This window comes from Aedes aegypti, chromosome 3, assembly GCF_002204515.2.
Source record: "Aedes aegypti strain LVP_AGWG chromosome 3, AaegL5.0 Primary Assembly, whole genome shotgun sequence".
NCBI lineage: Eukaryota > Metazoa > Arthropoda > Insecta > Diptera > Culicidae > Aedes > Aedes aegypti.
This window is the reverse complement of record NC_035109.1, coordinates 275,943,786-275,968,241: the sequence shown is the minus strand read 5'-3', so window position 1 is coordinate 275,968,241 and position 24,456 is coordinate 275,943,786. Positions and strand designations below refer to the sequence as shown.

Sequence of the window (24,456 nt, the reverse complement as noted above, 5' to 3'; positions counted from 1 at the left end):
GAAACGGCGAGTGGGCTAATGGTGCACGCTGCTCCCGTCCCGTAAAACCGTGGCAGACCTTAGATTACGTTCTCAATCCGTCGCCTGGTTGTTCCAACTGAGCGGGTGTAGGCTCAAATGCCATAACCTGACTTTGTCTCCCTGCTTGCATAGATAACCATGGGATCATAAAGGCGACTATTCCAGCGGAGTTGGATAGCGGCTCTTAGAGGGACCCATAAGAGATGATCTATCAAAACAAACAACTAGCGGAATGTGAAGGAGAGGCATCTGGCCATGGACCGTAATAGGGAGTGCCTTCTGAAAATGCAGGTAGCTGCTGAGCAACTCGTTGTCATTATCGAGTTTGTTAAGAGCAAAAGCAATATCAGCAAAGACATGAAAACAAGTGTACTGAAATTGCAACAATCAGTCCTAGCTCAAAGCAAAACTACGAGAAAGCCGAGGAACAACTTGGCAAGTTAAAAGGCAAAAGAGACACTAAGTCGTGTCAGATCGAAGTGTTTTCATTCACAGGCAACGCGAATATATCTAATGATATGATTCAATCGCGATGCGAAAGAGGCGACCTTCTGAGGATGAATACGTGGCGAAAAGGCGTATGATTGCTTAGGGAAAAGTGACCTACGCAGCCGTTCCCCAGAGCAGGAAAGTTGGCACGAGCCAAGCTTCGCGATCAAGAGGACATGGCAACAGTGGAGAGGCCAACACCAAGCCTAAGGCCAAGAGAGCCAAGAAAAAAGAGCCACGGGATAGGAACCAGGCAGTGCACCCAAAGGAACCACGGGCGCAAGGCAACAGCAACTCGTGGATACGAGTCGAAAAAAAGGAATAAAGGAGAAATCCGAAAACGGAGCCCAAGGAGAATGTTACACCGCAAACAGCGAAACGTAGGAATCCAGGCGTTATCAAAACGGAGGAAGCGAAATACGAGGTTTTGAAGGCTATGCGAACAACGGAGAAGTTATCGCCATTGGGCGTAGATGTGCGGAGCATAAGGCGAACTAGGATTAATGAAATGATCCTAGTCTTGAAGCAGGACGCCAAGCAAAAGGGAGTAGTCTATAAGCAACTGGCACAAGAAGTACTTGGCGACGAGGTTGATGTAAGATCCCTGACTGCAGAAGCGACTCTCCAGTGTAAAAATCTGGATGAGGTCACCGATGCAGCGGGGGTCTCGGCTGCCCTCAAAGAGCAGTGTGACATCGACGTTGCTAGTAAGGCCATCAATCTTAGAAAGGGCCCGCAGGGCACCCAGGTGGTGGCGACCAGGCTGCCGGTTGCAGAGGCCAACAAAGCGAAGAACTTGAGCATACTCAAGGTAGGCTGGTCGGTTTTCCGGCTGAGCATACAACAGCCTCCTGAAGTTTACTTCAAATGTTTCGGGAAGGGCCATAAGTCGTGGTATGACAGAAGTAAGATGTGCAAAAAAAGCGGCACCGAAGGCCATAGGGCAAGCGAGCGATTGTAAGCAAATCGCTAAGTGCCTAATAAGAGTCGAAACCTGTTACTGCGCGGTTGTCACTCTGGATGTGAAGCGATAGCCCCACGTTCTTCACCGCCTCGAGATACCGGTGCTGCTTCTAGAAAGCTATTTTGATTTTGAATTCTACTGTATGACATAGAGGAGGGGCAGAGCGTTCGAATTACCGTGGGAGTACCTCAAGGTTCAATCCTGGGCCCATGGAATGTTATGTACGATGACGTACTGAGGCTGTCTCTTCCGACGGGTGTTAAGATTGTTGGCTTCGCCGACGATATCACCCTAGGGGACTATGGTGAACCGATGGAGAAAGTAGAGTTGACAGCAGCGCACTCTATTTCCATAGTTGAGGAATGGATGAAGTCTAGGAAACTAGGACTGGCCCGTCACAAGACTGAGGTGGTGGTGGTCAACAACCGCAAGTCCGAGCAACGGGCACTTATCTCCATAGGTGATTGCACCATAGAGTTCAAGCGATCCCTTAGGCATCTTAGGGTAATGATCGATGATAAGCGCAGCTTCGCTAATCACGTTGAATATGCCTGCAAAAGGGCATCTATGGCTATGGCGGCGCTATCGAGGATGATGTCTAACAGCTCTGTTGTAATTGCTGGCAAACGCAAGCACCTGGCAAGCGTGACGCTATCCATACTAAGGTATGGAGGACCAATCTGGTTAAAAGCTCTTAGAACAGGCAGAAACCTAAAGCGGTTAGAGGTTAGAAATCACGTATAGGATCATGTGCTCAAGAGTAGCAAGCGCATACCAAACGGTTTCCAAAGAGGCCGTATGCATCATAGTCGGGATGACGCCCATCGGGCTCATCATCAAGGAAGATGTTCAATGGTTCAATCAAAGAGGTACCAGAGGAGTCCGCAACGGGCAACTCCACTAAAGGTAGATGGACCTATCGGCTAATACCAAATGTGTCAGATTGGTATGAAAGAAACCATGGGGAAGTGAACTTCCACCTGACGCAGTTTCTGTCAGGGCATGGTTGCTATAGACAGTACCTGCATAGGTTCGGGCACTCAGAATCTCCTGCGTGCCCCAATTGTGCTGGTGTGGAGGAAACAGTGGAGCATGTCGTGTTCGATTGCCCCCGTTTCATTGTTGTGAGAGATCGCTACAGCCGAAGGCACACGTTTCCCGACAATATGATAGAGAGAATGTGTGGGGATGCCGAGTGCTGGAATGAAGTAACTACGACTGTCACTCACATTATGCTAAAATCGAAGCGCCTATGGCGCGCCGACCAAGAGTTGGTAGTCCTGCCGAGGCTGGTCCCTTGCAACATTGTTTAAGTCGGCTAGGAGAAGCAGTTTGCCTACGCTACTTCGGCTACATGTGTTGTGCTATATTGTGCATTGGTCCCTCCCCGAAGAAATACCGTAAAGTGGTTCCGGGGAGATGAGGGTTTGAGGCCAAGGGTAATGTCGGTGCACTCTGTACACCGACTGAATTGCTCATATACAGTGCATGGGCTGGTTTTAGTGGGTCTTCGTAGGTGCGGCATTACTTTCTCAATGGGTCTGTTTGCAGATTTCCCCCTTGTAAAAAAACAAAAAAAAAAACAGTCGAACCCATACTAATAAAGTGTAGTATGCGTATGAGAGGAAAAAAGAGAATAAGAGGAACGAAATAGTCCTGTAACGCATAAGGAAGCATTGCTGTATCCGTACATTTATAAAACAGTTTGAATAGGCTTATCTTAATTTTATGGGGATTGATAACGAACACGATACTTTCTTAGGAAGGGTGTTTGAACTCCTCGCGTCTCTGAAGACAACCATTCGGGGACAACCCGATTTCGATCTCAAGAAACAGTGTGTCATAATGATATCATACCTTTTTGATGAATTCAGAATCAAATCGGTAGGGATCCTGCTGTATTTGCTCGGCGATTTGTTCCATATACAGCAAACATTTGAGCTGCATTCCATGATCTAGCATACGGCTTGCCAACAGATATTTGTAGACCTAGAAAGAAACAAAGATTTGAAAAATCTGTCCTACTAATGGGCCATCATCGAATCTACCTGCAATTCTGTGATAGAGTATCGCTCTTCGTTCAACGAACGGGCATACTCGTAGATTTCGGTCATCATGATAGATTCATTCGTGGAGAACTCCTTGAAGCTTCGCTGCAGATGTGTGGAACCAAGTAAGATCAACCGCACCACAGTATTTGCGTTGATGGTCGAACCACATTCTGGCTTGACATCGGCGAACTTTCCAAAGCTGACATCCGACAGCAGATAGCAGAAGTGAGCCGCATACAAGTCGCCGCGGTTGTACAGCGAATCACCCAACGTAGTTATGGATTTTTTGATCAACTCTGGCTTGGCGGAGCTGTTGGACATTAGCATAGCCAAATGTGGCCGCCAGTCACCCCACTTCTCGTCCAGCACGCAAGTCACAGCCGAAGGAGTTCGTCCACTGAGCAACTGGTACAGCGTTTGCAGTGGATCGTTCAAGGTCAGTTTGTTGGCGAACTTCATCATCACGTTGGCATGCTGCCGGGAGTCGACCTTCGACGCCAAAAACAATGCGTGTCCCCAGAGGTTGTTCTCTGTAGCCCACTCAAGGGCATCACTTATGTTGCCGTAGATAAGATAATTCCTAAATTTGTCGGTAATCTCCAATTCGCTAAGCTGCTCTTTCTTTACTTCGACTGGTTGCTGTTCGGGTTCCACTGAAACGTCAGCAAAATCCGAAGGTTCTGCAATATCTTCATCGCCATGACCATCACCATGATGTTCCCGCGTTGACCGATCTATATTCGACAGCGAGGAATTCCTTCCGCTTACGTTTGCTGATCGAACACTTGGCTGATGAGAATCGAAGGGAAATTCCACCTTGTTCTGCATCAGAAGCTCGGAGATATCAGTCCCCACGAAGGTCTGGAAAAAACATAATATTATGGGAATTGATTCGAATTCAACGGGTTAGAAACTCACTCCATTTTGCCTTAGCAGTAGAATTATATAATTCCACAGAAGGCTATAGGAACCACGGTTGACATTCGAGTTCAACGAGTGTAGACTGTTAAGCGAATTGCCACGTGACTTCATAAGGGCTTGTCCAAGCCCAGGCATGGGACCGTTTCGCAATTGTTCCTCGCAGAACTCAATGACCGACTTCTTATGAGTCTTGTCCTTGACCAAAGGACCAGGATACGATTGGAACAGTTTACGTGTTGGTTCGTTGATGCCTGCAATCGTCATTGGAAACATTGTTTTATTTATTTAATCGCAGTTAAACCTCCTGAATCACACACCTAGACTCCAAATCTTCACCAAGTCGGTGGTACCGTTGATGGTCAGACGATTTTTCGCCGTCACCAATAATCCACAAGAAACGCTCACGATCGGATGAATTTCCGGGAATTTACGTGGAGTTAGCCGCTCCGGTTCCATCATAGCTATGGTGCTCGGTTCCTGTCGCAGGGAGCCATCCGTATTGTCCAACCTGTGAGCGACAGGGCGTAAATGTATCAATGAAAGCTACCGTGGGTTACCCACATCCCATTAGAGCTATAGTTTATTTCTAACTGTTAGTAAAGAAATCCGGTCTCGAGTACTCAATCCGGAACAAGTGTTGTTAGTATCTTAGCCGACTACTAATCTACTATAACGAAAGTACAACCATGCAGAAGAGTGAGTTAATCTGTTAGAAGGGTGCAGCAAATAATATCGTTAAGGGCAACTGAAGAGAGCAAGCTAAATCTGTGTTGATGATTTAAAGATAGAAAAAAGCAGGGTAAAAATGAAGGTACGAAATGATTAACTGAAATAAAATAAAAACTGTAAAAGCACCTTGGCTGGTAATATCCACTATCGGTGTGGTACGACCTGTCCATGACCAGCGGAGTGGCCCGTTGCTGCTGCTGTTGGAATGTGGCCATCGCCTGCTGATGGTGGTACATTGGCAGTGACGTCGGTTGACCGGACACTTCACTGAGGAAGCTCTGGTCGAGCATGGCGGATGGTTGCGATTGATTATTAAAATGACGATGATAGTCGTCCGGATTATACATGCCGGGCTGATGGAGGAACGGTGTCGTGCGATTAAACCTAAACAGAGAAGAATAGGGCCGGGGTGAGAGGCAGGGACGAATTTCGGTTTTCGAGGAGGGACTGGGCGGGTGCAGAAATGCTTGGCGCACACGATTTACAATTCGGATAGCTGTGTTCGATTCCTGAGCATGTTAACAATATACATATAGAGTTGTCTTACATATAAAAACAGTTTTGTTCTTTCGGATCTCTGCAGCAGCACAATGCCAATTACTTTCTACTTATCGCAATTTCTCAGTTGCCTTTCAACCGATTTCAATAAGTTCCAGAAGACATTCGACTTTTACTACGTTAATGAACACAATATATAAGTTCCTTTAGAAGCAAGACAACTGTTGAGCCGAAATTGAAAGTATTGATTCGTAGGAAATCTGAACGTAAGTGACAATTTCCGTTACATCTAATCCTCATTTTCATATTTCTTAGTTGAAAGACAATTATGAATAATGATTATTGTCGTATTGCATATTAAGTAAGCATTTAGTTTCTTTAATGGAATTTCGCAGATATTGTGTTTTGGGAAGCTCCGGTCAGGAAACAAGCCGCCCTTTGATATTCCAAGTTATTTTATCGGACGGGAAAATAGTACTTTGGATGATGTCGTTGATGCCACAACGTCCTACATTATGGGAGCTTTTGAAGAAGTTCTTAAAAACTACACCAGGAGTTCCATTTCATTTTTAGAATTCCGATCTGACTAGATTCAGAAAAAAAACCGTAGAAGGAGTTGAAACAGACGCTGCTCATTTGGGTCAGAGTTGTTCAAATCGGCTGGCAAGGCTTTGAAACTACTGAATTTCATCTTCGAATCCATATAGCATTATAAGCATAGTTTTTTATTTGCTCATAAAATCGTTTATTCCCGAATAAAGTGCTTATTCCTAGGGAAATTTCCTAAATTTAGGCGTATTATGCAGATTTTAGAAGTTTAGTTTTACAATAAGGGCCCATTCACAAATTTCATAACGCTAAAGGGGGTGGGTGGGTGTCCTCGTGGTGTTACGGCTCATACAAAATTTGTAAAATATTCATACAAAAAGCGTTACGAGGGCTTGGGTGGGTGTCGAAAATGGCCATTTTAGGCGTTATGAAATTTGTGAATAAACCCTAAATTGATCAATATAAAATGATTTTTGACACCATTTTTATATTCAGGAGAGCCAAATTTAGTAGATAGAGAAATTTTTAATTCTAAAATCTGCTTTGTTATATGGTGATTACTTTCGCCCCAGTGAGCCTTTTTAAGATTAGTTTAATATAAGAAAAGTAATTTTATGAAATGCTTAATGTTATACAATAAAATATCGATAATATTAACTCACAGAGATCGATTAAGTACTGATTTTGACGAAATTGATTTGACAACATTTGAATTCCAGACGGTAGCATAACCAAAAGTTGTAAAATAGTGATCAATTTGCCCCCGGATTACGGTTCCTCACATTGAATTCAGAGCAATGAAAGCAAAGAGGACATTTTTCACAATTGCCTTCACGAAAAGTCCACTCTAACTATCCGGAATGAAGTATACTAAACAATATTATATGTTACAATGATAGCTTCCTTTTAGAACGTAGAAGTGATGTTGGTGTATACTCATGTGAGCTAAGGCTGAATCAGTTTTACTCACATGGAAGACACTGCATTGTTTTCCTGGGTAGAGTTGACTAAACGACCTTCAGGTGGTGCTATAGTCGATAAATTTCTCTCATTTGTAAAATGAAGACTGTACGTGTCAGTTGCAAGCAATCAGTGAAAAACATGAGAGAATCCGAAAAAAGATTGTCTTATGAGAAGTGATTGAATTTCTATGTTAAATAGGTTACAGGATATATGCGTTCTTCTTGTCAGTACGGTTTTCTCCTTTTGCTTAGCATCACATCGCAATTGGAGCGTGTTTTTCAACACAGTTTTGTTTCCATATTTTTCTTCACTCCTCGGATCGAGTGTATAAATAATAATAATATGTATTGTTTAGACTATTTAATCAATCGTATGTTTGTTAGTTACAGTTTTAAAATCACCAGGAAATTTTACTGTGTAGTAGATTGAAAACCCAACGGTGACCAATCTTGCCAAGCCTTACCATGTTAGTAATTTCTTAAGCTCCCAATGCTTCGCAATGATCTTACGTACGTTTATGGAAAACACATGAAATGAACCCTAGGCCCAGATTTTTCCTGTTGCGAAACTCAAAAGCGATAGAAGTAACAGCATATGATCGATGAAATGAAAGACGTGAATTGAATGATGCTATGTAGAGTTGAAGGAATTCATTACGATCGTTGATGAAGACTATGTTTCAGCAATATTTTGAACTGTTGGCAACAATTGCTGTTAAAATCTTATGCGTGTGGGTGTTTTGTTAGAAAAACAGACAGATTCGGTTGGAAAGTATGATGGTGCCTTCACAGAAAAATATATTAAAAAATAAAAAAGTCAGCTGTCTTCAAACACATAACAACTATCAGTAATTCGTTCATGTTGTTATCACACATGAAGCGCAAAACTGCAAAGATAAATTCTCAAATAATAATAGAACAACAGTGTTAAAGCACTCACACAGCCACACTTTCAAACCACGCACTCGCTAGGTAATGGGACAATAGCTAACACCGTATTTTAGTATGGCTCGGAACTTACCGTTCTTTATCGTTGGCAGAACTGCGTCCCGAATGCACCGACTCGCGTCCATCACTGGTCAACAGATCACGCTGCATCTGAGCTGCCTGCATTTGACTGTAGTACGTGCGATACCACTCGGCGTATGCCTGAGGGTTAGTACGTCTCAACTGCTCGTAGTACTGCTGATGCTGGGTGTAGTAACTGTAGGGATCATAATATCCCGATGCTGCGCTATATTGGGCACCATAGTTGGACGATGGGTACTTTCGATCACGTTCTTTTCGGTCATCGCGTTCACGACTTTCACGAACACGATCGCGATCACGATCCCGTTCGGTGCCATTCCGACTGGCTCCTCGATAATCTTCGTAATCGTAGCGCCGATCATGACGATCGCGTCTCTTATCACTCGGTCCTTCACGATAGCGATCGTCTGGTTTGAAGAAAGGGATTTACAATATACTGACTGCATAATAGATTGGGGAAAATAACGTAACTCACCTTTTCTTCTTTCATCTCGATAGCGATCTCCTCTTTCGCGTTCCTTCTCCTTACGATAGCGACGATCTTCACCGCCTGCTCGTTCCCGCTCGTCCCGTTTCCGGTAGTACTCCTCGCGTGACATGTACCGTTTGCTGCCATCGCCTTCTTTGTCGTATCGTGTCGATCGTTCGGTTTCGTACTTGGACCCGTCGGTTTCATAGCGACTGTCGCGATCGTACTTGCTGCTTCGGCCGTAGCGATCCCGATCGCGATCGTATCTGGAAAAGGGGATTAACGAATTCAGTACTCTGATAAGTGAACATCTATAAATGACGTAGCTTTTTTAGGCAGATTATTGACACCCCATCCCCCATCGTAGCCTATTTTGATACATTTTTATACATGATTTGTCATAAAATCGACTCCCCCTCCCCTTAAAATGCCAAAAATCCCTAATGTATCAATTGACGTGGTTATGGTGGTCTAGTGGCTACCACTTCTGCTTCATAAGCAGAAGGTCATGGGTCCAATCACAGGCCTGTCGCTTTTTTCGTACTATGTAGTTGTATCTTTCACTTGCTTCTATCTTCCACTTTTATTCTATCACAGTTGATCTATTTGTTTATAACGTTTGCTAGAGCCAGATACGGACAAAAACACCGTTTCGCTACACTTTCATTCTTCCATCACTATAGCACGCTTTTCCTTACGCCTGTTACTTAGGCTGCTAACCAAAAAATAAGCCTCTCTGCCATAAAATTATCACCCCTACACCTTCCTGCATGAACTGGCGTAGATGGAGGGATATATCCGGTCTTCTGTGGGCCAGTTTTAAATGCATCATCAATGCCTCTCTCTTCCCTCATTGGTCTGCATCCCGACGTGGCAGGCGCCATTGTTGCCTAAAAATAGCAGATCACCAGTACACACTTAGTTCAGAATGCCGAATCTCGGCTAATTTTAACCGAGATCCGCACAGCCGAGTAGTCGGCAAACAAATTTCCTGGGATCTCAGCAAATAAAAGCCGAGTATCAGTTAATTGTGCTTCGTTGCTAAGCAACCGGACAATTTGTTAGCTGAGTCTCGGTTAAAATCGGGAAACCGAGATTCGCACAGCCGAGCTCATGAAAAAAATCTAAGTGTGTACTTATAAATTATGAAGGTGTCTGTTAGCCCCAAGCAGTCATCTGGTTGGTTCCTTGTTGTAAGTGCAGCTGATCTGGCGATACTGGAGTAGCAACCACGGGCAGCCTATCAAGCTGAAGCACAAGCTCAAGATCCCTAATGTATCCATTGCGGCACATGACTAATCTTCCGTCTGTGCCAAAGAAGTCGTTAACTTCGCGAAATTCGAAAATATTTTGGATTGTTCAAAGATTGTGGAGAATAAATTTGAATCATGTTGAGGTTTGTGGGAAAGGTAAAAATAAGGCAAATTTATACACCTTGGACGTTGATATCTTACACTGAAAATAATCCACACGATCCTAATTCTTTTCAACGTGGATCTGTCGTGTCAAATGGCAAGGTGAAATAACGTGTAAAACTTGTAATTCTGTTAAGGGGTCATGCACAAATTACGTCACGCTCCAAGGGGGGGAGGGGGTCGAGCCAAGCGTGACAAGTCTTACAAAATTTTCGAAGGACTCATACAAAAATTGTGACAAAGGGGGGGGGGGTCGAAAAAGTTGAAATTTAGCGTGACATAATTTGTGTACCATCCCTAAGGTTTGACTTTGGTTCGATAGCAAAGGCTTTCACATACAATTTCAACGTGTTTCACAATTGCGATATCAACCACTAATGGAACTAGTTTGCCTAACATGACCTAAGATAAGATCGGACACCTGGCTTTTTTTAGTTGTTCTTCTTTTCATCCATGAGCCCAGTTGTGAATTTTCCACCCTTGCGTGTTACGTAAAAACAGTGTTGCCATTTGTATGGAAGACGGTACACTATTTCCCAAAAAATATTCTCAATTATAATTTATTTATTATAAGGTGTGGCAGGGTCGACCGGGAATCGAACCCAGACACCTTCAACATGGCTTTGCTGTGTAGCCGAGGACACTAAAATTTGTTTTTTCAATTTGTTTTTCAATTCGAATAATTTCAATCGATTCAATTTTTCATATATTTACTTTAGACATATTTATAGGGCCTTCCTTAGCCAAGTGGTTAGAGTCCACGGCTACAAAACGAAGCCATGCTGAAGGGTTCTGGGTTCGATTCCCGGTCGGTCCAGGATCTTTTCGTAATCGAAATTTTCTTGACTTTACTGAGCATAGAGTTTCATCTTATCTGCCACATGATATACGAATGCGAAAATGGCAACTTTGGCATAGAAAGCTCATAGTTAAAAACTGTGGAAGTGTTCAGTGAACACTAAGCTGAGAAGTACCCAAGTCACACGATTGGTCATATATGAGCTCAAAATACACCATTCGTACATCATAGCTGTTTTGGTTCGAATGTACAATACTGAATATCATACACCTTTATACCCGAAAAAGCGCAAGAACGGAAGGCTTTTAAAACATCTTCTTAGTTCAACTGGATGTTTTACAATACCTATTTCATACTTTTCATAGCATACGAATTTGTTATATCAAAGTTATATCATACATCATTATAACCATTAAGTTATAATCAAGTTATCGAGATGTAACCTGGCATGCAAAAATACAAGCGCACATTGTGTATTGCTTGAAATGTTTTGACAGCTGGAAAAAAATAAACAAAACTGAAAAATATTCGTCAATGAATTCAAGTGCAAGTACCGTGATCAAGAAAAAAATTCTTGCTACGTAAAACTTGGCTGGGATTTTTTTTATTATGTTCAGAATTGGAAAATATAAGGCGAGCTTTGTGCTTAAAGTGTGTGTTTTTTATGTGCGGTTTATGATTTCTGGTAAAACGGAGAGTTGTACTTATTGATTATTCACGCGCCGCTTATAGATGTGCAGTTGCTACTTACTTTTCATAAAATCTATACGGTTGTGTCAAATTTTCGTCAGATCGAACAACCAAGAAACATGGTGGAATTTGACCACCAGTGCACAGTGCGGGTCAAAAAGTTTTGTAGTGGTTATTTGTTTATGAATCGATGATAATTCAATTGTTTTGTATATTTTGAGGATGTGTTACTAGAAACATTAAACAGTGACTGGGTCGAACTTATTCTTGACTCTGCGTGCTTAAAACCTCAAATATTTAAATTAATTCATGTGTCATCATTTTCCTGAGCGGTTCTGTTACATGGCCTTGCTTTGATTGTAGAAAAAAAAAACAGGTATTGGAATGAAGTTTTAAATAAGTATCAAATACGTGTTTAAAACAACAGAAATGAAAAAAATAATCATGCTATTTTACTCATTGTAAATGAGAGCATCGTCATTGAGACAAAACAATCTTTTCCATCGGGAACAAATCACAACATCTGGTAAGTTTTTCTTTTCGTGCACTATTAATTAAAACATTCACTTTCATTCATTTTCCCCTTTCCGTTCGCATTGATTACCATATCGCAAAATGTTTTTTCATATATTTTGTTTTGCTTCAAAACATAAATCTCTGCATCAATCTTCGAAGAGAAACTGAGATACCAAAGAGAAACTGAAATGCTAAATTTGTTTTTCGATTGACAGAAAAGAGCATTATTATAACATCCTAATCACAACAATGAAAACAGAGATGTATGCAATATGTTTTCGTATGCAGCTTTATAACTTAGTTACCTCAGCTGAATTTTGGTCATGGGTAGTGTTTTAGCTAAGCTATACATACAATAATCGAACAGAAATATAGCGTGAATATTATTTCTGCGCTTGCCTAATAGATATGTTTCCCTAAAACATCATCAGATCGGTATTAAAGCAGAAGATGTATTGGATTTTACCTTTAACACCTGAATATAACATTATTTTCAGAGTGCTGACCGAGAAGAAGTTTTCTGTGTTACTTGGGTAGGCTCTGTCCTAGTGAGGACCTGGGAGGGAGGCACAGATACTACACACGAAATATAGAACAACGTTTGTTTGAACTGCAAGATAACTCCAGCTTGCCAACAACAATCAAGGTAGGCTTGGGGAAAATTGCTAGTTTTCTTCTGTTGTGTACTTTCGATCTTTCCTGACAAACCTGGAAAAAGGGCCACAGTTTTCTATGCACTAAATATTAATTTTCATTGGAACAAGTAAAACGATGCGTTTATCAATGCTTTATATTCAATCAGATTGAAAAGTGCTCACGTGACATTACTTGCATTGTGTGCATGAATTGATTTTCATTCGATTTGTATCACTTTTGATGAAATGCGAAAATGTGTTTTAATCAGTTACGCGCTTTTTCCATGTTAGTCCAATGTTTGAGATCTGGGCTCACAGTGACAGTTCGTGACAGCGGAATTCCGGCTCACTATGACGTACATAAATTTTGTATTGGTTTCTCCCTCCCAGATGAGGACGTAATGCCGAAAAGAAGAAGAAAAAGGCATATCCATCAAAGGCAAAAGTTCTGTCACTTCGCCTTGTGCCGTCTTCTCCTGGAAATGTTACTATTACTTGTAGTTTTGCAACATACAGTTTCAATTTTTTTATTCATTCCGATCTGATTTCGTTTCACTTTTTTGTTAGGTTTACATCAGTCGGCTACGTACTTTTATGCATAACCGCAAAAAAATAACGACCGAATATAGTAATCCGGCAACACGGGCAAAACCAAAACAAACGCATCCGATGGTAACTTTCCACACGCAGCTACACACTCGCAGGCATCAAAGTCAACCAATCAGCGACTGGATCACAAACTGGATTCAATTTTATTCCCAGTTGTCCTATCTTTATCTTAGAACATGACAAGGACTTAGGGGGATTAGGGGCATAATGAACACACGGGGCGAAATGGACACCCCCTTGAACTCTGAAAATATGCATACTTCATCAAAACTTCATACATTGCCTGAAATCTGAATTGTATTTAAAATATTTGACGGTATAAAAGTTTATTTTTTGCTTCAATTGTCCTTTGAAATTTGACCTTAAGTTTTTCTTAATTTCAAATTGGCATATAAGCAAGGCGGTGGAAAAATCTATTTTTTAAGGAAAGTAACGATCCCAGAAATGTTCTTTTAAGCTATTATGATTGAAGGAGAGCCCTTTTACATATCGGAACGATTGACAGTTATTGAACATATTGGAATCACTGAATTTCACGCAAGTGTTCATTTTGCCCCGATACCTTTTTACCAGCCTTGTTTTCGACCCAATTTTCTATCTCGTTTTTCTGACATTAGATATGATTTTTACTACCATGAATGAATGTAGCACGTCATACTAACATCAATCTTGAAAACAAGCCGGGGGTAAATTAAAAACATTGCCGATTTATGGTCTTAAAATGGACATTTGCTTAACGTGTCCATTATGCCCCTAATTCCCCTACATTTGCCATCCACGCGTGACATGTTAATTAACATGTTATTTTTTGGGGAACCGTGCGCCCGTAATGGGTGCCTGGTATCAGAAAATCAAGAAATCGCTAATAAATTCCACAGAAAACTTTTCGAAAATTTGTAAATTAACGTGTTTTACATGTGAATTCGGATTGCCGGTAGCGACCGGTTTTACACCATCGATTGATGTGTTTTACAATTACTGAAAATTTACGTGTGAAACACATTGGTCGAGCTTGTAGAATGTTTTTGAATTTATCCAGAAATTATTTGCCAAATTTCACAAGAAAGCCTTCTAAGGCATGCGCTGAATTACGACACTTTACTGTATAAGAGAAAAAATGTATCATAGGTTTCTTATGAGGGATTGAATCCTACTGATTTCTACTTTTCGAGAATTGAAACGGATTAGTATCCAACAAATCTATAGCCGGTTCTTCCGGGCATTACGTCCGAATGGCCACGTCCGGTACATTTTAAACGGTGCATAGCTCTTCATTTATGATGTTGAATAGCAGATCTTAATGATTTATGCAAATTAAAAATGATTGTTATTGCAAATAAATAAAGGTAACTTGGCATGTCCCAAAAAATAGCCCTTTTTTACCCGACTTGACCCAGTGTCCCACCGGAATAACTCCGGCCACAGGAATATTTCCGAGTTCCTCTGGCCACTTCTAGAAACTATATATGTGGGCCAGTGAACTGACAAAAAAGCATTTGAATCCGTCAAGAATTTTATGTGCGGTGAGGGTTTTAGTATTTTTGCTTTCACTCAGGCCTATACGGGTTAAGAATATCCTCGGAAATTATACTTCAGGATTTCTTTTACATCTCAACTTTGAATTTCTCTGAGAATACCATCAGGAATCACTCCAGACATTCCTTCAAGCATTCGCTCACGAATTTGTTCAGAAATTATTTAAAAACATTCACAAGAAATCCTTCGAAGTATTTTTTAAGCATTCTGCCAGGGAAATGTCAAGCAATTTCTTTCAGAAATTTTTGAAAACAAGGAGGTATTTCCGGATAAAAAATCCACACGCTCGATCAGTGTGTTTAAAATTATGGATTGATTCATGAACGTCCATATCGATTTGCTATTATTTTCTTGCAAACTTCGTGTGTGTTACACATTAAATTCCTTTGTTTAGCTTCATGGATTGATTCATCAACCGACAACAGGGATTCCATCATTTTTCCACATAATTTTCGAAGCTTTCTCTTCGGATTCGTATGTGTCAACCTATGGACGCATAGATCATCACTCCAACTTGATACTTTCAAGTTTATATTGAGTTCTATCTCCACTTCTTGGAGATTTCAAATTTTCGATAATGTTCTATCTCTAATGTGTAAAAGCACAAATAGACGTAATCAGCATATTGAGTGAAATCATAAGAATTTGCAAAAAGGAGGATCCGTGTTCGAGACTGGTGTAATGTTCTTCATAAATTTAACTAAAAATAAAATAGTGACGGGTGTTTCCTTTCAGAAAATCCAGTAGTAATAATCAATTACAATAGTAGGAAGAAAAAATGCAACAGCTGCTTTTTAATTTTTGTGTAATGTTTATAAGTTTGTTATTGAGTTTTATAGCATTCTATCAAGCGACAGAAAAAAAAACTTGTTGTGAACCCAAGTTCTATTAGTAATTTAAAAAGTAAGCTGTATATCACGCTATTCATTAACTTATGATCAGCTGAATAAGCCTAATTGTGCTGTTTTATCCGAAATATTGGTTGCTTAGGCATCCAGTATTTATTTTCAGTCGGTCGCACTAACTACGAGAGGTCAAGGAGAATATCTAAATGTAGACCATAGCACACCAAAATAGAAAATTTTAATAACCAATCCATTCACTTTACGCCTTACAAATTATGCGTTAGACATGGCCCATAACCCTAAAAAATCTTAATCTCATTGGATCCAAGGAACGATGTTTTAGCAGAAACTGTATCTCGCCAAAAAAACATTTCGATAGGTATAGATTTTTTCATCGATTTCTCTTCACCGTTGCTCTCTTTGCATTATTGCCGAAAACTAATTTACTTTTCGTAACATATTTTCGTACTGTAGGAAAAACCCTGGCCACGATCACAGGGTTTGACGGTGCCAAAGTAGAAGGTGCACCATAATAATACCTGTTAGCACCCCCCACTGGGCACAACCCTAGTGGGCTTGTCGAACAGTGACAGGTCTGAGAAATGTCAAAAGCAATTGAAGTTTAGGGATCAAAAATAAAAGAAGAAGAACTGGATTGATGCTGAGAGTTGCTAAAATTTGGAATAGTTGTAAAATCTATTGGAAATTGGAATTTAAAGTGAACTGAAAATAAAATTAAGCCTAAAGTTTTCGGATTTGTAAGTAAAAATGAATTAAATTAAATTATATGATGATTGAATGAATTTATCGTAAATAGGCTAGAATTCACAACGCCACAATAAAATATTTGTCAGGTCACAGAAACCACATGGAGAACATCAATAATGTAAGTAGTTGTATGGTTAACAAACTTAATTCAATAATTGAATAAATTATTTCCAGTTTTGAGCTGTATGCTACAAAAAGGTGTATTTCTTCTACGTGTCCTGAACAAAATTCTCAAAAATTATTGATATGAAGCCTGCAGAAGACGGACATAACCTTGAAAAGACCGGCTATGATTGTGCGCACTGCGAAAAGCCGAATCATGCAGATGATAATATGGTGCTTTGCGAGAAATGCCAAAAATGGTTCCATTTTATGTGTGCTGGAGTAACGTCGGACATCGAGAAGCTCCCTTGGTCGTGTGATGATTGCCGAAAAGCGAGCAAAACAGCGGACAATACCTCCAATCAAGGCGAAAGTGGTACAATATTGGAAGTTTCCGATTCGACGGACCAACGAGCAAATAACGACACGAAGACGTCGACGGCCGACGAGGATGACGAAGAAGAACAGAAGCACCAGAAGGAGCTATTGCTGATGAAACAAAAATTTGAGCGGCAATTCGAAAGGGAAAAGGAAAAAATGATGATGCAGATCCGTCTGGAGAGAGAAATGCTGGAAAGAAAGAAAGCTGTAGAAGCGGAATTACACAAGATGCGGAGCGAGCTGTACGAAGAATTTCATGGCAGTCTCGACCCCTTGGACCAGGAGAAGGGCGCCGTAGGTGGTAACATCTTACCAAGTCAGGAGCACATTGAAGCGGATTTGGAAAAGTTGTGGAGGGATAAGCTGAAATTCCAAAATGTACAGCTCAGGCCTGTTGCTGATCCCCGGGGAGCTTTTCCCAAATTCTCCACCCCCAAAGACGTGCCAACGCAACTGGGTACCATCAACAATCATCAAGAGTCGTCAGAAAGTGGTCCAAAGGAAGTAACGCCGCTTCGAAACCCGCAAGTTCCAGCAAGTAAGGTAAACAAACCGTCTTTACCGATTCCTTCCTTTCGTCAACCGGAGGTTGATTCACCAAACGAAGTACTGATGCATCAAGAAAGCCAGCCCGTTACGAATGCCAATCCGATACCAACAGTCTTGAATGATCGTCGACATCAGGTACTAACCGTATATCAAGAGCAAGAGTTAACAAGAGCCCAAATCGCAGCTCGAAAAGGACCCTTTGCTAAGCTGCCAGTGTTCACAGGCCGGCCAGAAGAGTGGCCACTGTTTATCAGCAGCTTCAACAACGGGAACGCGGCTTGCAACTGGACTGACCTGGAGAATCTTGGAAGGCTTCAAGAAAGCATCAAAGGGCCTGCACTGGAAGCTGTTAGAAGCAGATTATTGCTGCCGGAATCAGTTCCAAGGGTGATCGAAACGCTACGGCACCTCTATGGCAGACCGGAACAACTGCTTCATTCATTGATGCAAAAGGCGAGGAGAGCAGATCCACCTCGTACTGATCGTCTCACCACCTTTATCAGTTTTGGAATGATTGTTCAACAACTATGTGACCACCTGGTGGCATCAGGAATGGTCGACCATCTCGTAAACCCTATGCTCATTACAGAGCTTGTAGAGAAGTTGCCACCTAGCACGAAAATGGAATGGGTAAGACACAAGCGTCAACAGCCAGCAGTGGACCTCAGCACGTTTTCGGATTTCCTTTCCGAAATTGTTTCGGAAGCAACGGAGGCCACACTCTACACCAATCCTCGAATCGACGGGCGACCCAATCGGGAAGGCAAGGAGAAAAGGTCCAGGATCAAGGAAACTGAAGGATTTCTAAATGCACATGTAGGAGTGGAGCAGTCATCGATTCCATCGATAAACCAGCACAATCGCAGGCCGTGTCGTGGATGCAATAGCATGGAACACCGGACCCGTGTCTGCGAGGATTTTCGTAAGTTGGTCTGGGGCGATAAAGTAAAAATTGTAGAGAAGTGGAAAATTTGCAAAATGTGTTTAAACGAACATGGCGAGTCACGCTGCCGATTTAAGGGACACTGTAACGTCGGCGAATGCAAGGAAAGGCACCATTCCCTTCTGCACCCACCAAACTCAATTGCACCACTACCTACAAACTGCCACGTACACAATTTGGAACAACATGTTATTTTTAGGATGGTTCCGATTAAACTACACCACGAAGGACGAAGCTGTGACGTCATTGCGTTTTTAGATGAAGGTTCTTCTTATTCCCTTATGGAGGGTAGCGTTGCCGATCAATTAAAGCTAAAAGGCGCATGGGAACCGATACTTGTGAAGTGGACAGCAGGTATGAGTAGACTAGAACGAGAATCTAGGCGTGTTGATGTCTCTATTTCATCAAGTGGATCGAACGAAAGGTTTCTCCTGCGAAACGTTCACACCGTCCAAGAGCTCCAATTACCAGAGCAAAAGATCCGGTTCGCCGAAGTGGCGGCCCGTTTCAAGCACCTTTGTGGGTTACCAGTTGCCGATTGCCTAGGTGGTTCTCCGAAAATTCTTATCGGCCTAAAACACCTACACGTGTACGCGCCTCTGGAGTCGCGTATAGGAAACCCAGGAGAACCAATTGCAGTCCGTACGAGGCTTGGCTGGACAATATACGGCCCTCAAGGAAACGGTAATGTGGCAACGGGGTTCGCTGGGCATCATACGGCTGGTGAATTGTCAAATATCGACCTCCAGGAACTTCTTCGAAAACACTTCACGTTGGAGGATTCTGGCTTAGTTGTTAACGTTCTACCAGAGTCCAACGAAGATCGTCGAGCTAGAATGTTGTTAGAACAAACGACCACACGAGTCGGTGAGCACTTCGAAACTGGTCTTTTATGGAGAAACGACCAACCTCAACTACCGCATAACTACCAGATGGCACTCAAGCGAATGAAGAGTCTGGAATACAAGTTAGCAAAAAACCCAGAACTGGCGCAAAACGTGGAGAAGCAGATTGAAGACTATCAACGAAAAGGATATGCCCATATCGCTACCAACGAAGAATTGATGGAAGGTGAAGCAGGCAAGGTTTGGTATCTTCCTTTAAACGTTGTGCTGAACGTGAAAAAGCCGGGAAAGGTCCGGCTTGTCTGGGATGCTGCGGCGGCAGTACAAGGGCGGTCGTTAAATTCTGAGCTGCTAAAAGGTCCCGATCTTTTATCTAGCCTTCCATCTGTCATGTGCCCCTTCCGCGAGCGGCCAATCGCCTTTGGTGGTGATATTGCTGAAATGTACCACCAGGTACGCATTCGTGAATGTGACAAGTCAGCCCAGAGATTTTTGTATCGGCCGAATGCTTCGGGACCCCCAACCATTTATGTTATGGATGTCGCCACTTTTGGCTCAACAAGTTCGCCTTGTTCTGCTCAATATATTAAAAATTTAAATGCCCAGGAGTATGCTAAAGAGTTCCCTGATGCGGTCGAGGCTATTGTCAACAAACACTATGTCGACGACTATTTGGACTCAACGTTTACAGTTCGCGAGGCTATCGAACGGGCAAATCAAGTCGCTTTCATCCATTCAAAGGCCGGATTCAATATTCGAAATTGGGTTTCGAACAGTACGGAATTTCTCCAACATTTCGATGGACAACCGGATAATCGATTGATCCACTTCAACTGCGACAAGTCCAGCTATACGGAAAGGATCTTAGGTATGTCGTGGAATACTTCGAAAGATGTCTTCGTGTTTGCTGCCGTTCTGCGTGATGACCTGCAATCATACCTAAGGGGAGAGAAGCTGCCAACCAAAAGAACATTGTTGAGTATCGTCATGAGCTTTTTTGATCCGCTGGGTCTGTATACGTTGTTTACTGTCTTTGGAAAAATGATCATCCAAGACCTTTGGAGGAATGGCTGCTCATGGGACGAGACAATAGACGCTGATTCGGCGAAAAAATGGTCCAGATGGATAGCGTTGGTGCCTCAAGTACAGGCTATGGAGATCCCGCGCTGCTACTTCTCAAAAGTGAAACCGTCTGACTATCAGAACCTTGAACTGCACGTATTTGCAGACGCGAGTGAGGAGGCCTATGGATGCGTCGCTTATTTTCGAATTTTCGTGAACGGACAACCGAGAGTAGCGTTAGTGTCGGCGAAATCCAAAGTGGCGCCACTACAGTACACATCTATCCCCAGAATGGAACTCCTCGCTGCGGTACTCGGTGCTAGATTAGCTACTGCTGTGAAGGCCAACCACTCGGAGAAGGTGACGAAGGTCATTTTCCATATTGACTCCGCAACTGTGCTTTCCTGGATCCATTCAGACCACAGGAAATATAAGCAGTTTGTTGCTTATCGCATAGGGGAAATTCTGAGCCTTACTAACCCACATGAATGGATTTGGGTCCCCACAAAAAACAATATAGCTGATGTGTTGACAAAGTGGGGGAAGAATGGCCCACCGCTAGACTCTAATGGAGAATGGGTGCGTGGTCCTGAAATTCTTTACAAAGCGAATGAAGAGTGGTTCGAACGAGAATTACCAGCTCCGGGCGTGAGGGAAGAATTGCGAGCTCATCACTTGTTCCACGAAATTGTGTTTTCACAGAACCTGGTAGATACTACTCGATTCTCGCGCTATGCTATTCTGGTTCGAAGCCTTGCTTGCGTATTTCGTTTTATTTCGAACTGCCGGAAAAGGGTTCAAGGGCAGCCGATCGAAACCTTTCAAGCTAATCCAAAATTGGGAAAGTCGGTTATACGTGATGTATTTTCCAGAAAAGTTCCTCTTAAACGTGAAGAATACCGACTAGCTGAGAACTACTTGTGGAGAACAGCGCAGCAAGAAGGTTTCGCTGATGAAAGGAAGACGCTGTTGAAGAACAAAGAATTGCCACAATCTAAGTGGCATTTCATCGAACGTTCTAGTCCGCTTTATAAATTGGCTCCTTTCCTTGATGAAGAAGGCGTGATTCGTATGGAAGGTCGCTCGGCTTATGCTGAATTCATTTCTTTCGAACAGCGGTTCCCAATCGTGCTGCCAAAGGGTCACGACATTACCTCAAAACTGCTTCTACACTACCACGAAAAATTTGGCCATGCAAACCGTGAGACCGTGGTGAATGAACTGCGTCAACGGTTCTATGTCCCACACGTTCGGGTGGCCATTTTGCGAGTGATGAAAGATTGTTCGCGGTGTAAGATCCAAAGATGTCGTCCAGAAGTTCCTCGGATGGCACCACTCCCAGTGCAGCGCCTCACTCCTATGTTACGTCCTTTCAGCTATGTAGGGGTTGATTATTTCGGCCCTGTTGTCGTTACGGTAGGACGACGGTCCGAAAAAAGGTGGATCTGCCTGTTCACATGCCTTGTAACCAGAGCCATCCACATGGAAGTGGCCCACAGCCTAAATAGCCAATCGTGTGTTATGGCTATTAGGCGGTTTATTTGTAGAAGAGGTGCCCCTCTTGAAATATTTTCAGATAATGGCACAAATTTCTTGGCTGCAAGTAAAGAGTTGAGTCAAAAGGTTCGGTATATTGAATTAGAATGTGCTGATATCTTTACCGATGCTAGAACTCGATGGAATTTTAATCCACCAGCAGCGCCCCATATGGGTGGAATATGGGAGAGGCTAGTAAGGTCGGCAAAGGAAGCACTGAAAGCTCTACACGATGGTGGGAAATTAACAGACGAAATCCTGCTTACCGTTTTAACCGAAGCTGAAGATATGATTAATTCACGCCCTCTCACGTACGTACCACAAGAATCAGCCGACGTCGAAGCTCTTACACCGAACCATTTTCTCCGTGGACTGCCTTCGGGGGAGCAAGACCAAGTTAGAACTCTAATGAATTCGGCTGAAGCTTTACGGGATAACTACAAGCAGTCTCAAAAGTTGGCAGACGTCCTGTGGCAAAGGTGGTTGACGGAGTATATACCAACAATTAACCTTCGTTCCAAATGGTGTAAAGAACAAGATCCGGTTAACGAAGGAGAACTCGTGTATATAGTCGACGGAAACAACCGAAGGACATGGATCAGGGGCATCGTGGTGAAGGTCATCAGAGGAATCGATGGAAGAATACGTCGAGCATTGGTGAAAACATCCAAAGGAGTGTATCGACGTGCAGTCGCCAAGCTTGCGGTGATGGAGCTTAGGAGTAAATCTGATCCAATATCTGATTCTGGACCAGAGTTACAGGAGGGGGAATTGTTAGCACCCCCCACTGGGCACAACCCTAGTGGGCTTGTCGAACAGTGACAGGTCTGAGAAATGTCAAAAGCAATTGAAGTTTAGGGATCAAAAATAAAAGAAGAAGAACTGGATTGATGCTGAGAGTTGCTAAAATTTGGAATAGTTGTAAAATCTATTGGAAATTGGAATTTAAAGTGAACTGAAAATAAAATTAAGCCTAAAGTTTTCGGATTTGTAAGTAAAAATGAATTAAATTAAATTATATGATGATTGAATGAATTTATCGTAAATAGGCTAGAATTCACAACGCCACAATAAAATATTTGTCAGGTCACAGAAACCACATGGAGAACATCAATAATGTAAGTAGTTGTATGGTTAACAAACTTAATTCAATAATTGAATAAATTATTTCCAGTTTTGAGCTGTATGCTACAAAAAGGTGTATTTCTTCTACGTGTCCTGAACAATACCCGTCTGTGAAACATATCACCTTCCCAATACTTTGGCACACCTCCAACGGTTCATGATTTATCATGAAACGGCTGCATTCAGGCGGAGGATCTGTTAATATGTTTCGGCATATTATCAGGTCCTCTTCGAACCGAGGGACCGCCAGGGCTCATTAGTTACTTATAAACCAGTGCTGGTTGTTGATGTTTCAGTTCGTTTACACGAGCTGTAGCATCTTTTGTACTAATCAACAATGGTGGTTAAGTTTCGAAGCCAACGTGTGATCAATCGTTTTATAATGCAACATAAGAATGGGTGTTTGGTGGAACTGTGCGTTACACTCGTCGTTATTAAATTTAGTGATTGTGAAGGTGCTAATAGTGATTTTATAATAAAATCTATGGTGATGAAGTTTTGAAAATGAAAGTGGAAGTGATTCTGATAGTTTTGTTATAAATATAATAATAATGATGTGAACTCTACTAATTTAACAATGGCCATAATACATTGTGCATTTGTGCAATCATTTCTCTGAATATAAACTTTATTGCCTAGCTCTTCAAAAGTGCATGATAAAAGTGTTAATAATGACAGCGAGTGCAGAAGAATGGATCGAAGTGATTTTTTACGGTAAATTTCTTGATCATAGTGCTAAATCGTAGTTTGAATAGTAATGACTCTACAGCAACAATATAATGATACATTTAAATTGAATATCTTTTAATTACTTAGTAATGGTAACAGATGGTAAATGGTAATAACAATGAATTTATATGAAAATGGTGTGATGTGAAAAGTGATATAATGGAAAGTATATCAGAAGTGTATTACGAAAGTTGATGAGTGATAATCGGTGATATACGTGATAGTGTCGAAAATAAAAGTGACGATAGTGAGTGATGAAATGGAATGGGGAATGAGGACCTTTTAATAAAACTATTTCGTTCTTCACTTTAACCACTCTAGTAGCATTTCAGGCCTTATCATAGTTTGATAGTAGTCTGAACTAGTAGACTGCAAAACTACGGCAAGGGCTGATTGCTGCTAGCGTACACAGTGACCATTTGAGCAACATTGCTTAGGAACGTCTGTGTGATGAACGCAATAGAGGCTTATAAAAGCAAATCTCGAAAACGTATTCAAACAGACTCAAATCAAAAGAGTATACAAACTTACTTTATCGATTCTACGTGTTCCGCAGACCAAATTCTACACATTTTGCTCTAAACCAACTTGATTTTTCACTTCTAGAACGTTTACTTTCCGGATTTACAAAACGACGAAAGTAAGATTTTCAACTTTCGCTACCTAACCACTACTTTCGCCGCTCCGCT

General features: G+C 41.9%; 1 protein-coding gene across 5 annotated transcripts in view; it reads right to left on the bottom strand.

The window, feature by feature from the left end:
• The window catches only part of LOC5576935 (protein transport protein Sec16A), a 107,684-nt gene that overhangs the window by 25,177 nt on the left and 58,051 nt on the right, over positions 1 to 24,456 (bottom strand). For 4 of the 5 annotated variants that reach the window (XR_002502675.1, XM_021855031.1, XM_021855032.1 and 1 more), the window contains exons 3-9: positions 8,689 to 8,948; positions 8,206 to 8,620; positions 5,302 to 5,559; positions 4,764 to 4,954; positions 4,444 to 4,697; positions 3,523 to 4,386; positions 3,332 to 3,463 (exon numbers count right to left, since the gene is read on the bottom strand). Coding sequence is in view for 4 of the 5 variants with exons in the window: in XM_021855031.1 (XP_021710723.1) it covers positions 3,332 to 3,463; positions 3,523 to 4,386; positions 4,444 to 4,697; positions 4,764 to 4,954; positions 5,302 to 5,559; positions 8,206 to 8,620; positions 8,689 to 8,948 (2,374 nt within the window). In the remaining variant the exon portion in view is untranslated. The remainder of the gene's footprint in view (positions 1 to 3,331; positions 3,464 to 3,522; positions 4,387 to 4,443; positions 4,698 to 4,763; positions 4,955 to 5,301; positions 5,560 to 8,205; positions 8,621 to 8,688; positions 8,949 to 24,456) is intronic. The other variant, XM_021855033.1, reaches the window with a different exon arrangement.